The 17,283-nt window shown below is 39.4% G+C and overlaps 1 protein-coding gene across 1 annotated transcript in view; it reads right to left on the bottom strand.

Annotated features, from left to right (window-relative positions):
- The window catches only part of LOC137283843 (broad substrate specificity ATP-binding cassette transporter ABCG2-like), a 37,615-nt gene that overhangs the window by 17,274 nt on the left and 3,058 nt on the right, over positions 1–17,283 (bottom strand). Inside the window, exons 3-7 of the mRNA XM_067815524.1 lie at positions 15,982–16,096; positions 12,195–12,347; positions 7,601–7,758; positions 6,388–6,539; positions 6,086–6,193 (exon numbers count right to left, since the gene is read on the bottom strand). Coding sequence (XP_067671625.1) covers positions 6,086–6,193; positions 6,388–6,539; positions 7,601–7,758; positions 12,195–12,347; positions 15,982–16,096 — 686 coding nt within the window. The remainder of the gene's footprint in view (positions 1–6,085; positions 6,194–6,387; positions 6,540–7,600; positions 7,759–12,194; positions 12,348–15,981; positions 16,097–17,283) is intronic.

Genomic DNA, 17,283 nt, shown 5'->3' with positions numbered 1-17,283 from the left:
TATTATTTACCAATAAAACAAAGGAATTCCAGGACTCTATACAAGAATACAACCAATGGGCATTTTACCAATGGTTTCCAAGCTTGATTGGGTACTTAGTATCAGTATTTTCATTACCTAGTTCATTCTGGTATTTATGTATTCTTTATTACTGTCATATTGTTGATAGTGTAAATCCTTTCATTTGGCTGACAGCATCTGATACACATTTTTAAGTTGTTTCTTAATTACACACATTTATTTTATTCAAATCGTAACAGTAATAATTAATGCATATATTATCCTCAGACAATTGCAAAATTTGCTTTTTTTTAAAAGAAAAACCCAAACTCTTTCCTATTTAACACAAAGACCCAGATCCAGGATTATAGCAGTTATGTTTGAATTGGAATGTCATTTTCAGTTATGTTTGAAATGGAATGTCATATTCAATGCAGTGGCAAGTTATTGGAACCCCATTTTGAAGCACACTACCAAAAAGTGGGAGGCTTGTGCCGACTGGAATCCCTTGGATTCAAACTCAAACACTGAAGTAAGCTGATGTTAACAGATAAAGTTACCTGGCAACACAAGAAAAAGACTCAGCACCATCATTAATCATCAATAATGTAAGCTATGCAGTAGGCTGGCCCTGTGGTTGTAGAGAGTTACACCCCTTGGCTATGTCGATCCAACAGTTTGGGGTTCATACCCCATTTTCTGGGATAGTGTCATGCTTTAACCAGTAAGTTTCACTTGAGTTTTAATGTCTTCAATCTGCTTTTTTTTTAAACTTAAGACTGTAGTAATTGTTTTTTCTTTTTTTTCTAATAATTTATTCATTTCAGTGAGGCAGTTACATAGTTAAATCTTCAAACCAGAATATGGATGTACAAGAGATTTGTAACAATAATTGCACCATGTGTTACCCAAATCATATGAGCTATATTCATTTCAGAAAGGCTGTTACACAAATGCAATTCGCATTATGTGTGAATATAGATGTATGAGGATGCTATAGCGCTACTGGCATAATATATTTTAAAACGTGTAGACAGTCTTCATTTCGGCGAGGCGGTTACGTAATTACCTCAGTAATTGTATGGGAATATAGGTGTGCATAGGTATTGACATGGTATTAGCATAATATATTTCTATTTCATAATGGCTTTGTATACATATTCAAATAAAATACATTCAATACGTGAAAAGCAGTTCTCAAAATGTCCACAGTGAAAAGGTACATTCAGGCTACATGTTTATGTAATAATATAGTGTAATATAGGTGTGGCCAACATAACATTAACATGGCAGGTACACTGGGTAAAAAGTTACATCAGACATTAGCACTGTTTACATATCCAAGATACATGCGGAGGGCAATATATACTGCACACTAGAAACAAATTGCTATGTACATCAAATAGCAGTGTTAACTCTGTGGGCCATTTTTGCTGGAAATTCGTCATAGTGTTATTTTTCCTGGCTATGTATCTTTTTAACTCGCATAAAAAATTGTCAAGAGTAAGCTTTCTCTCAGTTATACTAGCTAGGTATATGAACCGTTTTCCAGCAAGAATGATATTATTAACAAAAGGGTAGCCAGTGTTAATCCCTAATAATATTACAAAATCTGTGAATAAAATGTTAATATTAACAGTATTCTTAATATAGAGACTTTAGTCATTCGAAAAGGTCCGAACAATATCACAAGATGCAAACACGTGTACAATGTTTTCAGATTCTCTTTCACAGAATGTACAGCAGTTATTATCTATTACAGTATGTTCGTTTTTATCAGTTCTTTCAGGTATAGATAACTTTAGGAATAAATCTATACTGAAGAGGTAACAGTTTAATGTCTTTTGTACACTTTCTATAGTTTAGAAAAATAGTGTACCAGGATGTATAAATATTTGTTAAAATTTCCCATTTCTTGCAAACTTCAGGCAATTTATCTGTTCTAATCAACTTATCATAAAGGATTCTGCAACCTTTGAAGGGTGTAAGCAACATTAAAATCACTTCATTGATACCAAGATTTTGGTTTCCGACTTTATGATTGCTATTGTAGTTCTCCAAGTCCAGGGAATATTTTTCAATAGTCTATTACAATCTAAAAAGGTACCCTTAACTGGGAATCTAGCTTTAAATTCACTAAATGATAGAAACCTGTCAGAGTTACAAATATCTTTGATCTCGGTAACACCCATTTTAAACCAGTTATAAATCAAAAAAGAGGAGACTGCAAACTGATGGTTCAGCCATAGTGGTTCATAAAGTATTTTCTGAAAATCATCTGGATTAATTTTGAAAGAAGATCTGTATTTCTTCCATGCCTGAAAAACATCTTTCCAATATGGGTTATCCACTTTCATGAACTGATCAATATTAGGAATGTTGCAGGGGTTGTTACAGTTAGCTCTAGATAAAGATCTTGTTAGGGTGGCTACTTTGAGTGAGTCAATAAAAGAGGTAATATCTGTCATCCTAATTCCTCGTTCCTTATAGTCTTTTTTCAGTGTTACTCTCCTTATTGTATCTGGCTTTCCGTTCCATGCAAAAGAGAAGAACCTTTGTTCCAAGTCTTTAATAAATGTTTCTGGTGGATTAAGTAGAGCCGAAAATATATGTACCAGAGACGAGAGAGCTAGAGTTTTTATAACAGTAATTTTCCCCATAAGAGTCAACTTCGTTCTTTGCCAGTTTCCTAAAATCTTCAAAATTGAAGTAAGTCTTTTTCTAGTATAGATCCTTCAGGTTGGCATTCAGAAATATACCCAAAACCTCAAAATTTTCAGAAACCCAGTCTCAATATAATTTCTTTCGTTTGAGGCACGAATTAGAATGAAATTTCTTTCTCCTAGCATCGGAAGATACAACAAAGGGAAGTAATGCTATAGGTATGGGGGCGCTCTGGTAGGTATAAAAGGGAGGGAAATTTGAATTAGATTATTCTCAGCTGCAGTGCACTAGCGGTCAGTTTTGATGTGTCCTGTATGTTATGTGATGTTTATGTGAGTGGATATATACACTGTCTGTATATATGCATGCGGTCTATACTGAATGTTTAATTCTCGTGTCATGTTACAGACCGATGACTGGCACTGTTGAGTGGGACGGACATGTCCAGGCTGGCGAGCCGTTAGAATACGTGAGTCATCGGGGAGCATTTGCCATGAGCTGTCCAACATGTAACCTTGAGATGTTGTGTGCAGATTTGAAGCTGATTCTGTGATGTGATGAGACGACACGTTATCTAAGTCTAAATGAATGTACTCTGGTATAATTGTAGCAATTACATAATTATTCGGTTACGAATAAACTGTGGTCTCAGTTTGTGCACCGTACAGCATGCAGATGATATCCTTACTGTTGACCACAGACCCTAGCCATATTGCTTTAGTCTTTTCCACATTAATTTTCAAACCTGAAATTTTATAAAATAGAGACAGCGCGTCTTTAGCAGCCTTGAGACTAGTATCAATGCCATCCAAGAATAGTTGAGTATCGTCTGCGTATTGACCTAATTTATATTCCTTACAATTCAACACAATACCCTTGATATCTCTGTTCTCATGAATCATAATGCCTAAAATTTCAGCAACAAAGAGCAAGAGGTATGGTGAAATTGGATCACCTTGACAACAGCCTCTTGAGTTAGAAAAGAAGTCTGATAGGTGGCCGTTTTGAATGACACATGACGTCGCGTTACTTGTAAAAGAGTGATCCATTTTAGTCTATTTGTGCCAAATCTAAACTTTTTTACGACAGCATTGAAACAGTATTAATTAATAGCAAAAGACCTTTCATATTTTGTTTTCCTGTCTCAAAAATGGTGTCATACAGAAGTCTTATATTTTCGCTAATGCATCTACCTGGAATAAAACCAGTCTGGTTTTCTTGTATTAAATAGTCTAGCGTACATTTCAGTCTATTAGTGATACAAGCACTAATCAATTTATACACAGAGTTTAGAAGGGATATAGGGCGCCAATTTTTATGCAGTTTTCTATCCTTACCTTGCTTAGGTATGCAGGTTATTATTCCCCTGTTCAAGGTTTAAGATAAATGGTTATTTTTAAATGTTTGATGTATATAATGGAGAATCGATTTACCCAAATCATTCCAGAAAAATTTAAAAAATTCTATTGGATATCCGTCAATACCAGGACTTTTATCATTTTTCATGGACTTCAGAACATTCAGTATTTCACTCCTATTAATGGGTTTTTCTAATTTTTCTGTCAAGGTTGCTGGAAGACTTGGAACATTAAGTGTAGATAGAACTATATTGTGGTCTATCTTACTATCTTTTTCAGCATATACTGTAAACAGCCAAATTTTCACGACCCTTTAATTTTTGCGAACTTCGCGTCAGACTTCATAACGCGAGAATAAAAACCTGAGATAATATAGATATATCATTCACTTTCTTCAGATAAGTCAACAACATAAAAACAATACAAGTGTACACTGCTCATTCACGTGTCCCCGCTGGGCTAATCTGAATTAACATGTGTCACTTACTGATCCTCTTACTAACAGTTTTCACAAGAGATTAGCTTTTTGCCAACCCCTCAGAACAAAGTCTTTCTCTTTGGAGAGCTTGTCCAGATATTTCACTATCCACCGTGCATGTACATGCTTCATAACACTGATTTGCAAGTGTATTGTTTCATCTACGTAAGCAGTCACATCACGTGAGAAGAGATCATTTTGTTTTCATTGCGCTAACACTCGGTTAAAGAGAACTAGGTTTGATATCAAATACATTTGTTTTTAAATCACTACGCAAATCTGTTTATCTTATAACAACTCAATGATCACGCACCTGGGTGTTGTGCTACAACATTCAGAGATGCCCTCTGTTACAAGATCACATGTCTGTCACGTGACCGGTCTTTTTCATGGCTGAATGAAAGATTTATCGATCAATATTCTGCTAGAAAACCATAGTCATGTAAAGTACCCTTTAGACCTATATCTCAGGTATTTATACTGTATTGCATTTGTCAATATATTGGTCAACTAGCGCCTCGCGAAAATAAGAAGGCGCGAAAAGGTTTAGTGACCGTTACTTGCGAAAATTTAAGGCATGGAAATAAGACAGTTTTCAGTAGTTCTTGATAAAAATGTTTTTGCCTTGCCAAAATATCCTTTTGATCACTGATTAACTCACCTTCATCTGATAGAAGACAGTTAATTGATTTACTGATAAAATTTCTATTTTCAAGATTACAAATTTTGTAGGTTTTCCCCTTCTTCCTGCCACAATATTCTATTTCTGATCTGAATACCGTTGATCTCTTGTTCCTTTATTTTCTCCAGTTCCAACTTATATTTAGATAGCTCAGACAGAAGAGCTTTGTTAATGTTTTGGAAGTTATTACGAATAGTATCCTCAATATCAACTATTTTACCTTACAGATATTTTGTTCTGTCTTTTTTCTGTCTCTTCAAGAAGGTACTGTAGGAGATTGATTTACCTTTAATGTTCATCAGCAATGTTTCAAGAAAAAGACAATCATCGATTATCGTCAATATTCCTTATATCCTCGGTGCAATTACTTAGAGCATATTGCTGTTTAGCTAATTCTATCATGGTCTTAACTATATTTATATACTCCTCATCTTGAAAAAGCGAGGTGTTAAATTTCCAGTAACCGTTTCCTCTTCTATTGTTGTTATTCGTGAAAGTAAATGTTATAGCTGAATGATCAGATTTGTATCCCAGAAGAATTTGAGCATCTACAGTGATGTTACCTATGTCCTGGGAGACTAGAAAGAAGTCTAGTCTGGCTTGCAGTCTAGGATTTCTTTTCCACCAAGTGTATTTCCTCGTATTATCATGTAGATCACGCCAGACGTCTATCAAATTGAACTGCTCAATTTTCTTTGAAATTATATTTCTAGCATTTGGGTTGTTAGTGTGTTTGTAATTCTCAAGATCAACAGTTGGGTCAAGTACAACATTCAACAAGACTGTAGTAATTCAATAAAACTCAAATGTGCACCATTCTGAAGTCAACACCTACTCACTCTCACAGTGCTTTAAGTCTTACAGTGGTCACCCATATCTGTAGCTAGCAAAGATTCCACAAACCATTTTCTTTCTTGTCAGGGGCCTCAAAGTTATCAATGGTATTGTAGTCGCCGTTGAGGACGTCCAGGAAGAAGTCCGGAGGGTTGTTGTGTTCCTCACAGATATAACCTGGATGAAAGAAATCTCATTTATAACTGCTCTCTGACTCCATGACAGTTCTAAACTGAAAAATATTTTCTCATGGAAATAATACAGAAATTGACATGCGTGAACTGGCTAGTATGCTCTGCTTCTAAGAGCTCAGCACACATGTAAGTAGAATGTTCGATATGAGTCATGAGTGACAGGAAGCTGGGACATACCTACTGACTGGAAGTACTCGAGAGCCTCAGGTGCAGCGCCATGGTAGACTACCTCACCCCCCGACAGCAGCATCAGGTTGTCAAACACTTTGTATATAGAGAAGCGAGGCTGGTGGATTGAGAACACAATGGTACGACCCTTCAGGGCCAGTCTGAAGTGAAAAAAAACCCTCTGGTTTAAGGAAGAAATGACCGATCTATCTGGATTGTTATGAATGTACAATTTCTGTTGTTCCAGCATACAAATGGTATTTTTAATACCAATACTATCTGGTCAAAGAGACAGCCATTTTGCTGTTGGTCTATTTGGGGAAATGCATCATCTTAACTAATGCTAATGCCACAAAAACCTGCATGAATATGTCAAGAAGTTATGATTAGGTATATAGAAGAATGGAAAGAGAGTAATGAAAGGTTTTAAAAGGTGAAAGGAGCACAACCACCAATTTCTGTCTAGTCATACTTGTTGCCATGGAAATGCAAAAATATCTAAATCAGAATTCCAAATACCACTAGACCAAGCTTTAATATTCCAAGTTTGGTGAAATAACGAACAGTTCAAGAGTTCTACTCCGTAAAAGAGCCCTACCACTAATTTCAGTTGAAGTCAAACTTGTTGCCATTGAAATGCAAAAAATATTTTATTAAGAATTCCAAAACTATCAAAAGGCACCAATACACCAATAGTCCAAGCTATGTGCAATGTTTGGTGAAGAAACACTGAATGGCTTTAGAGTTCTGCTCCGGAAAAGAGCAATAACACCAATTTTAGTTGAAGTCAAACTTGTTGCCATGGAAACACAAAAAATGTTTTTTATCTGAATTAAAAACTTACCAAAAGGCACAAGTACACCATCACATCAATCTATGTGTCAAGTTTGGTGAAGATATAGTGAACAGTTTCAGAGTTGGGTCTCCAGAAAAGAGCACTAACACCAATTTCAGTCAAATTCATACTTGTTGCCATGGAAACACAAAAAATACTTTATTCAGAATTCCAAAACTATCAAAATGCACCAGAACACCACCACACCAATCTAAGTCACAAGTTTGGTGAAGAAATATTGAACAGTTTAAGAGTTCTGCTCTGAAAACAGACTGACAAACTGAGCACATTTCAATACCCTCCTCCCTGCAAAACGCATTGCAGGCGATAAAATTAGGAGGTTGTGTATGCATTCATCTAGTCTGTGTCATCTCAGTTCCTTCTCACCTTCTAAGCAAGTACATTACTGCATTAGCCGTGCTGGCATCCAGGCCTGTGGTTGGTTCGTCCAGGAACAGCACGGGAGGGGAGATAATCAGCTCCATACCGATGTTTGTTCGCTTTCTCTCACCCCCAGACACACCCCGAATAAACTCATTACCAACCTAAATGAATGAATGAAAATTTTAACAATACACTGTAATATTTATAATACGGCTCCTATCTCATGGTATGCACTTACTTACTTCTACTTGGACCATGGCATGGAAACATGCTGTTGAATAAGATCTGCCTCACTCCCATCTGAATATTCCCCACTGCTCCCATTCATGAACACATCTATATCCAGCCAGACCTTACATTAAGGCTTAATCTGGACAGCCCCTGCTTCGAAACCATTTCCCACAGACACACGCTGAAAGGGTGTGAAAGGGAAGACAACTCAGTATTTAACTTCTTTAATGTTCAGTACGAATCAGTCATCCTAAGATGAGAAAGGGATTTGGACGTGGAATACTTTGAAAACCCCATAGGTAATCTGAAATAAACACCTTACTGACATAATTGCTGAGAGAGTACAGGTCAGAAAGTGGAATGTTGAAATTTCCAAATTTTTAAACTTATCCTATCTCAAGGTATGCATTTCTCCCACAGTTTGACGGTGGGCTGCAGAGTACTTTGTGTCAAATGTATAACTGTGAAGTAGCCTTGCACAGTGAGGCCTGGAGAAAGCAGTACCTCCTGATATGCATACTCCAGTACTTGTGATGAGTTGCTTCTCAATGATAAACGCCTTGACATACACAGCACAAAAACTCTTGTGAGTGGGCAGTCCTGAATCAATGATGCTGTCAGCTGCAACTATTGTTCAAGGCTAAAGGATGCAGTCTGGCAAATAAGCCCTGCCTCCCTGTAATTTCTCTATGACCTTAATGGTAGACCCTTGCTTTGAAACCATTTCCCACAGACACACTGCAAGGCCATTAAAGGGACAACCTGGTTTCAACTTGTTTAACATTCAGTACTAATCAGTCATGCCAAGATGAGAGGGGAGCTTATAAGCGAAATGCTTTGAAAATGAACACTTTACTTACTGCTCAGAGAGCAGAGGTCAGTAAGTGGAGTGGCGAGCCCTCTCTGCATGAAGTACAAGACTGGCCTCACAGTCTAAAGAGTCATTGGTATGACAGTACAAACATGCATCTGCTATGCCAGGTAAGGTGATCTGTGCCCAAGAAAAGTAGAACGAAACAAAATGACATCAATATATTTTATAGATGTACAAGACCAACATATAGCAGGCTGACACAAGTTGGTCTGCCACACAGACCAAACTGGTGTAGACCCTCCACATTAATAACAGATATATCTCGGAGATAGTAAGAGGTGAAGTCCATATTGACTTCCAGGAGCAACATTCCATGATGATGTCAAGGGAACAGTTACTCTGCAGCACCTATGTTGAAGCCAAGGCTCTTACTATGTGAGTTAGCAGTAGTAAGCATTGGAAGGTCAGTGTAGACATAGTAGCCTAGGATGGTAGACCTTACCCAAATTTGTTGTATGCGAGACTTCTTCAAATGAAGATGTAGACAATGGAATCAAAAGCATACGACAGTCTTGAGATGAAGCAAGATTCACTCATAGAGCCCAGACACGGATGGAGAGAATGAGTGTGCGCGGCTGTCCTGGCAACTGATTCTTTGCAATAAGGTTCCACCCTAAGCCAAGGAAAATATTGGCATGCCTTTTCGTTGCAAAACACACCCAGTTGACAGTTCCTAGATGCATGCAGCAGTGTTTGCAATACTTTAATTTACCAGCTGTCCAATGGGCCTGCTGCTATCTGCAGGCTTTAAAATCTACAGGCTCTGAATGGAATCTGCAGGCCCATTTGGAAACCAATAAAAACAAAATAGACTACATTGTACACATTTTCACACTGTTTCTACAACATCAAGTGAAGCCTATGGCACACAGAACAGTTTTTATTTGTAAGACAGGCGTTGACATTCCTACATCAAAAAATAGTACTAGGATGTGAAACTTATCATAACATAATGAATCATGGATGATTCCTGAACATTATTAAAGAAAAGAAAGGGAAAACATTCCAGCTGAAAAGTAATTGACAGATAATGTACTGGATGTCATTAGAGCCTGCACATATTTGAAACTGCCAGTCCAGTAGAATAACAACCGTCACTGGGCCGGCGATTATTTTGAACGCCGGCAGTTGCAAGTACTGTAAGGAAAAAGGTTTTGAGGGTGATTATCTCGAAATCTTTTGATGCCAAAGGTTCATATTCCTCTGAGAACAACCACAAGATCGCAGGGTGGACGCTGGAATTTTTTAGTATGGTCAAGAACCTTACAGTAGAGACTGGAGTACAGGGACAGAGACTTGAATACCCAAGGCTGTGACTATTATCGTATGTCCTGGCACTTGGACTAGAAGACTGAGGACAAAATAAACATCACGCATTTTCACTGAGATAAGAGTCCTACAAAACATCTAAGAAGTCCTTCTCGGGTGAGGAGCAAAAGAGAACTCAAAGCGCTATTCTAAGATGCTTCGGTTAAAGATCAAAGGCGCCAACAATACTTTATCAGATGATAATGCACACTTTTTGCATTACGTCACAATGTGTTGATGTCGCTGCACCATTCCAGTTGTCATCGCCTTGTACAGCCTCCCACAGTAAACAGCTTCGACGCATCCCATTTCTTGGTTTGCGGTTGCATCAAACAGCTAACATCACCGGTGGAAACATTATGTTTATGTTTTCCGAAGGATAAAATGCCTCATAGTTCAACTAAAAAATTTACAGAGCCACGTTCATGTTAAGTGTTCAGGACAGTCATATGACATCCAACTACTGTCATTCTCTTTCTTGTCACCCACAGGTGTGGATGTGTGTCTAAGCTCTGTCTGCCACTCATCCTTGTCTCTAATCATGGAAAAGAATAGTTGTTCTACTTGGAAGAGGAAATACTGTGTTTGCGTTAACAGCATTTATCACAAGGTTGGTTTGTCTGTTACATGTCATAACCACTACAAGCTCATTTCTTGTCATGACTAAATTTACATCAAAGACTCAAGGAAATTTACATTCCTAACATACTAGTCTTCAGTAAATGCATTTTGTGTAAATTGAGAAAAAATCCTGAAAAAACTATGTGTTTCTATATTTTTTGTGCACTAACAAACATAACCAGTAGACATTGATAAATAAAGGTAAGCAATTATTTTCGATAATCAATCGGTTAAATCATCACCTGTAAGATCTTAACCACTTCCCAATTCTTGTCAAGTCAAAGAGAGAAGTGCATACCATGACACAGGTTAAGTTAATCAATTCACATGATCTCATCAATAGCCAGCTATATGCTCACAACCTCATGACCAGCCCTAGGTGTCAGCTACAAACAATGGTGTTAATTTCACCCTGGTGTCAGCTACAAACAATGGTGTTAATCTCACCCTGGTGTCAGCTACGAACAACGGTGTTAATATAACCCTGGTGTCAGCTACGAACAACGGTGTTAATATAACCCTGGTGTCAGCTACAAACAACGGTGTTAATATAACCCTGGTGTCAGCTACAAACAATGGTGTTAATCTTACCCCGGTGTCAGCTACAAACAATGGTGTTCATCTAACCCTGGTGTCAGCTATCAACATTGCTGTTAATCTAACCCTGGTGTCAGTTACAAACAATGATGTTTATCTTACCCTGGTGTCAGCTACAAACAATGCTGTTAATCTCACCCTGGTGTCAGCTACAAACAATGCTGTTAATCTCACCCTGGTGTCAGGTAAAAACAATGCTGTTAATCTCACCTGGGTGTCAGCTACAAACAATGCTGTTAATCTCACCTGGGTGTCAGCTACAAACAATGCTGTTAATCTCACCTGGGTGTCAGCTACAAACAATGCTGTTAATCTCACCCTGGTGTCAGCGACAAACAATGCTGTTAATCTCACCCTGATGTCAGCTACAAACAATGCTGTTAATCTCACCCTGGTGTCAGGTACAAACAATGCTGTTAATCTCACCTGGGTGTCAGGTACAAACAATGCTGTTACTCTCCCCCTGGTGTCAGCTACAAACAATGCTGTTAATCTCACCTGGGTGTCAGCTACAAACAATCCTGTTAATCTCACCCTGGTGTCAGCTACAAACAATGCTGTTAATCTCACCCTGGTGTCAGCTACAAACAATGCTGTTAATCTCACCCTGGTGTCAGCTACAAACAATGCTGTTAATCTCACCCTGGTGTTGGGTACAAAAAATGGTGTTAATCTCACCCTGGTGTCAGCTACAAACAATGGTGTTAATCTCACCTGGGTGTCAGCTACAAACAATCCTGTTAATCTCCCCCTGGTGTCAGCTACAAACAACGCTGTTAATCTCACCCTGGTGTCAGCTACAAACAATGCTGTTAATCTCACCCTGGTGTCAGCTACAAACAATGCTGTTAATCTCACCCTGGTGTCGGGTACAAACAATGCTGTTAATCTCACCCTGGTGTCGGGTACAAACAATGATGTTAATCTCACCCTGGTGTCGGGTACAAACAATGCTGTTAATCTCACCTTGGTGTCAGCACACCGAGTCAGCCCCAGTTCGTCTATCACAGCATTCACACGGGCATCTCTCTCCATCTTTGTAGTATCCGAGGGTAACCGCAAAGCTGCTGAGAACTGGAAATTCTCTCTCACTGTCAGAGTTCCCATGACGACATCATCCTAAGTTTGAATTGTAAAGCTAAGTAAAACATCACTATCTACATACACAGCAATACTTGTTTACGGTTGACTTTTAGAAGAGATTTGCTGAAAGGTCTTATTGATGACGTTGTTCACACCTAAGACAAGGGCCAGAATCTGCATCACCATAGCTCCAATGGAGACACAAGAGTGAAAAGGTTCGGTGACTTGTTGCCATTTAGCTAAATTGGATACAAATTAATGTGACCCACACTCACTAAAATAAACTATCAGTGCTAAAATACTGCATATTGTATACTGTATAAATTGTCATTATTTTGTTAGTCAAACCTGAACATTTTCATGGGAACCTGCATTCGTCAATAAATGTCCTCATGGGTTAGACAGAGGGGTATTCCCTGACCCTTGTACTGACTTGCTTCATGAGCTGTCTTAGTGGGTTAGACAGAGGGGTATTCCCTGACCATTGTACTGACTTGCTTCATGAGCAGTAATTGTGGGTTAGATAGAGGGGTATTCCCTGACCCTTGTACTGACTTGCTTCATGAGCCGTCACATTGGGTTAGACAGAGAGATATTCCCTGACCATTGTACTGACTTGCTTCATGAGCCGTCACATTGGGTTACACAGAGAGGTATTCCCTGACCCTTGTACTGACTTGCTTCATGAGCCGTCACAGTGGGTTAGACAGAGGGGTATTCCCTGACACTTGTACTGACTTGCTTCATGAGCAGTAATTGTGGGTTAGACAGAGAGATATTCCCTGACCCTTGTACTGACTTGCATCATGAGCCGTCACAGTGGGTTAGACAGAGGGGAATTCCCTGACCATTGTACTGACTTGCTTCATGAGCAGTAATTGTGGGTTAGACAGAGAGATATTCCCTGTCCCTTGTACTGACATGCTTCATGAGCTGTCACATTGGGTTAGACAGAGGGGTATTCCCTGACCCTTGTACTGACTTGCTTCATGAACCGTCACAGTGGGTTAGATAGAGGGGTATTCCCTGACCCTTGTACTGACTTGCTTCATGAGCAGGAATTGTGGGTTAGATAGGGAGGTATTCCCTGACCCTTGTACTGACTTGCTTCATGAGCCGTCACAGTGGGTTAGACAGAGGGGTACTCCCTGACCATTGTACTGACTTGCTTCATGAGCAGTAATTGTGGGTTAGACAGAGAGATATTCCCTGACCCTTGTACTGACTTGCTTCATGAGCCGTCACATTGGGTTAGACAGAGGGGTATTCCCTGACCATTGTACTGACTTGTTTCATGAGCAGTAATTGTGGATTAGATAGGGAGGTATTCCCTGACCCTTGTAGTGACTTGCTTCATGAGCCGTCACAGTGGGTTAGATAGGGAGGCATTCCCTGACCCTTGTACTGACATGCTTCATGAGCCGTCACAGTGGGTTAGATAGGGAGGCATTCCCTGACCCTTGTACTGACTTGCTTCATGAGCCGTCACAGTGGGTTAGATAGAGGGGTATTCCCTGACCCTTGTACTGACTTGCTTCATGAGCAGTAATTGTGGGTTAGACAGAGGGGTATTCCCTGACCCTTGTAGTGACTTGCTGCATGAGCCGTCACAGTGGGTTAGATAGGGAGGTATTCCCTGACCCTTGTACTGACTTGCTTCATGAGCAGTAATTGTGGGTTAGACAGAGAGATATTCCCTGACCCTTGTACTGACTTGCTTCATGAGCCGTCACATTGGGTTAGACAGAGGGGTATTCCCTGACTATTGTACTGACTTGCTTCATGAGCAGTAATTGTGGGTTAGATAGAGAGGTATTCCCTGACCCTTGTAGTGACTTGCTTCATGAGCCGTCACAGTGGGTTAGATAGGGAGGCATTCCCTGACCCTTGTACTGACATGCTTCATGAGCCGTCACAGTGGGTTAGATAGGGAGGCATTCCCTGACCCTTGTACTGACTTGCTTCATGAGCCGTCACAGTGGGTTAGATAGAGGGGTATTCCCTGACCCTTGTACTGACTTGCTTCATGAGCAGTAATTGTGGGTTAGACAGAGGGGTATTCCCTGACCCTTGTAGTGACTTGCTGCATGAGCCGTCACAGTGGGTTAGATAGGGAGGTATTTCCTGACCCTTGTACTGACTTGCTTCATGAGCAGTAATTGTGGGTTAGACAGAGGGGTATTCCCTGACCCTTGTAGTGACTTGCTTCATGAGCCGTCACAGTGGGTTAGATAGAGGGGTATTCCCTGACCCTTGTACTGACTTGCTTCTGAGCAGTAATTGTGGGTTAGATAGGGAGGTATTCCCTGACCCTTGTAGTGACTTGCTTCATGAGATGTCACATTGGGTTAGACAGAGGGGTATTCCCTGACCCTTGTACTGACTTGCTTCATGAGCAGTAATTGTGGGTTAGACAGAGGGGTATTCCCTGACCCTTGTACTGACTTGCTTCATGAGCCGTCACAGTGGGTTAGATAGAGGGGTATTCCCTGACCGTTGTACTGACTTGCTTCTGAGCAGTAATTGTGGGTTAGATAGGGAGGTATTCCCTGACCCTTGTACTGACTTGCTTCATGAGATGTCACATTGGGTTAGACAGAGGGGTATTCCCTGACCCTTGTACTGACTTGCTTCATGAGCAGTAATTGTGGGTTAGATAGGGAGGTATTCCCTGACCCTTGTACTGACTTGCTTCATGAGATGTCACAGTGGGTTAGGAAAGGAGATTTTTCATGTGTTACTAGCTGTCATAATTATGTAGTCTAAATAGGGTGGTGTTCAATGAACTGTATACTTCCATGTGTGGGTGTGGGTTAAAGGTCAAAAGGGTAGGGGGAAATGCACCCGACAGAACATTTTATGGGGATGCAGAGGTTAAAAAAGTCCCATCGCTCTGAGCCTCAGGGATGACTCAGTTTTCATTTCGGACAATAACATCATGGTATCTTACTTGTCTTGTGCCACTTGATAATTTCCACTTATGGTTTCAAACTGCAAATAAACTTGGATTTCATGTCATATCTGCCCAAAATGTAGCCATTAAATTTTGCAATGATAATGAAGTACAGTATCTTTGTTTGCTATTTATCACTTTTTCTTAAATTGTCCAGTAAACATTAACATCAAATACCATATTGATTTATTCTTTCAAAATTATATCATAATGATTATGTCATAAAAATCTGGGCAAGAAGAAAATTTATTAGGACAAGGTTGCTTTCTTAAAGTCACTCACTCTGTGGCAAGCTGCTTTTAAAAGATTATGAACCCCTGGGATGTGTGTGTGTGCGTGCGTGCATGCACCCCTCTGGATCCATCACTGGTATTCAATGTACCATACACTTTCATGCGTCACAAACCTTATCAGTAAACATGATAGGAAGGTATTCTATGAACCTTGTACCCGCATGTTACACAAGCCATTGTATTTGCCAAGATAAAGAGGTATCTTAGTGATAAAATGTTGGATAACAGTCCTAACCTAGCTATTCCCCTATAATACCTAGCTGTAAGAAATACATGTTTACCTCCAGCATTTAGAGGAAGAGAAGAACACTTTTTATTGACACAGTGGTAAGAGCTATTGATAGTTCAAACATCAATATCAAGCTACAACAAATTGCTACATGCCAGTGTTTCCTATCACGTACCTACCCCGCAGAGTACCTACCTGCACAACATATCCCACCATGCATTTGAAGTTGTCAGGGGGTGGGGCACCATCCAATAGCAAGTTACCTCTAAGGCCAACTGGGTCTTTTCTGCCGGCCAACACATCTAGCAGTCTGAAACAAACACGTCTAAATATGGCACACATGTCATCAACCACGTTCCCTCATATCAAAGCGTTTATCCGACATTTCTGTCAATACGTGCACACGCACTCCAAAATTACTGTCATCCATCATGGACTATGCAAATTTGTAATTTAGTTACTTCAGCACAGTCATGTATACATAAGTTTTATCACGACATTATTTGTAACATACTTATGGAGAGAAAGTGAAAGTTAGTTTTTTGAAAGGACCTGTTTCCAGTCTCTGCAGCACACAGAAGTATTGAATGTGTGCCCTGATGTTACATATTGTGGACACTAATCAAGCAATTATCACTTCATCAACATAAATATTCTGAGATGACCAGGGCTTGTAAAATGATGGATAATTGGAAATGTCATGAACATTGTGATATGGATAATATTTTACATTAATGTTTGTGACAGATAAAAACTTTAAAGGACCACTAAACTCAATTTTTTGGTACTCTTTTTATCACTGCATATGAAAGACTTTTGGTTAGTCATAAACAAAACACCATTTTCTTTTAAAAAAAACTTGTAGTTAATTAATACCAAGCGCTTAAAAGTTGCAAAAAAGCCGTGTGCTTCTCTCTCGCCCGCAAACGAAACCGCAGACAGGTTACGTAACTCTCGTCGCCAGAGCCCTACAGTGACGTCATAGCAGGAACGGTTTCCAGTTAAATGTATAGAAAATGTGTAGGAAGCTCGTCATTTTGCTGATTTCTTGACGTCACCAAAGACATGCCGAATTGTTGTGTTGCCGTCAATTGTTCCTTGGGGTCGGGTGATGGTGTAACTATGCACAGATTTCCACCAGACTCTGAAGTTTGTGCTTAAATTGGTTGTTAGTGTGTGAGAAGTGAGCTTTGTGGAAGCCTGTGGTATATACTAAATCAGATGGTTTGCCCCCTACCACGCTTCCAGGATAGAAAATGGAGTTCAAGATTCCTCGAGTTTATAAAATCAAGACTGCTTACTACACATTGTTGACCAAAAGGATTTTGCATGGATATAACGCTTTCTCCCACAAAACGAGGTTGTGGTCGAAGTGACAAAATTATCGTAAGTAATATTATATATTGACCCCTTATATTGACTGATTCCTAGAGTGAAATTGTTATGTTATAAGCAATGTCATGTAAACTCCTAAAGTCCATCAATAAAATACATATT

Source organism: Haliotis asinina, chromosome 5 (genome assembly GCF_037392515.1).
Source record: "Haliotis asinina isolate JCU_RB_2024 chromosome 5, JCU_Hal_asi_v2, whole genome shotgun sequence".
NCBI lineage: Eukaryota > Metazoa > Mollusca > Gastropoda > Lepetellida > Haliotidae > Haliotis > Haliotis asinina.
This window is presented reverse-complemented; position numbering and strand designations above follow the sequence as displayed.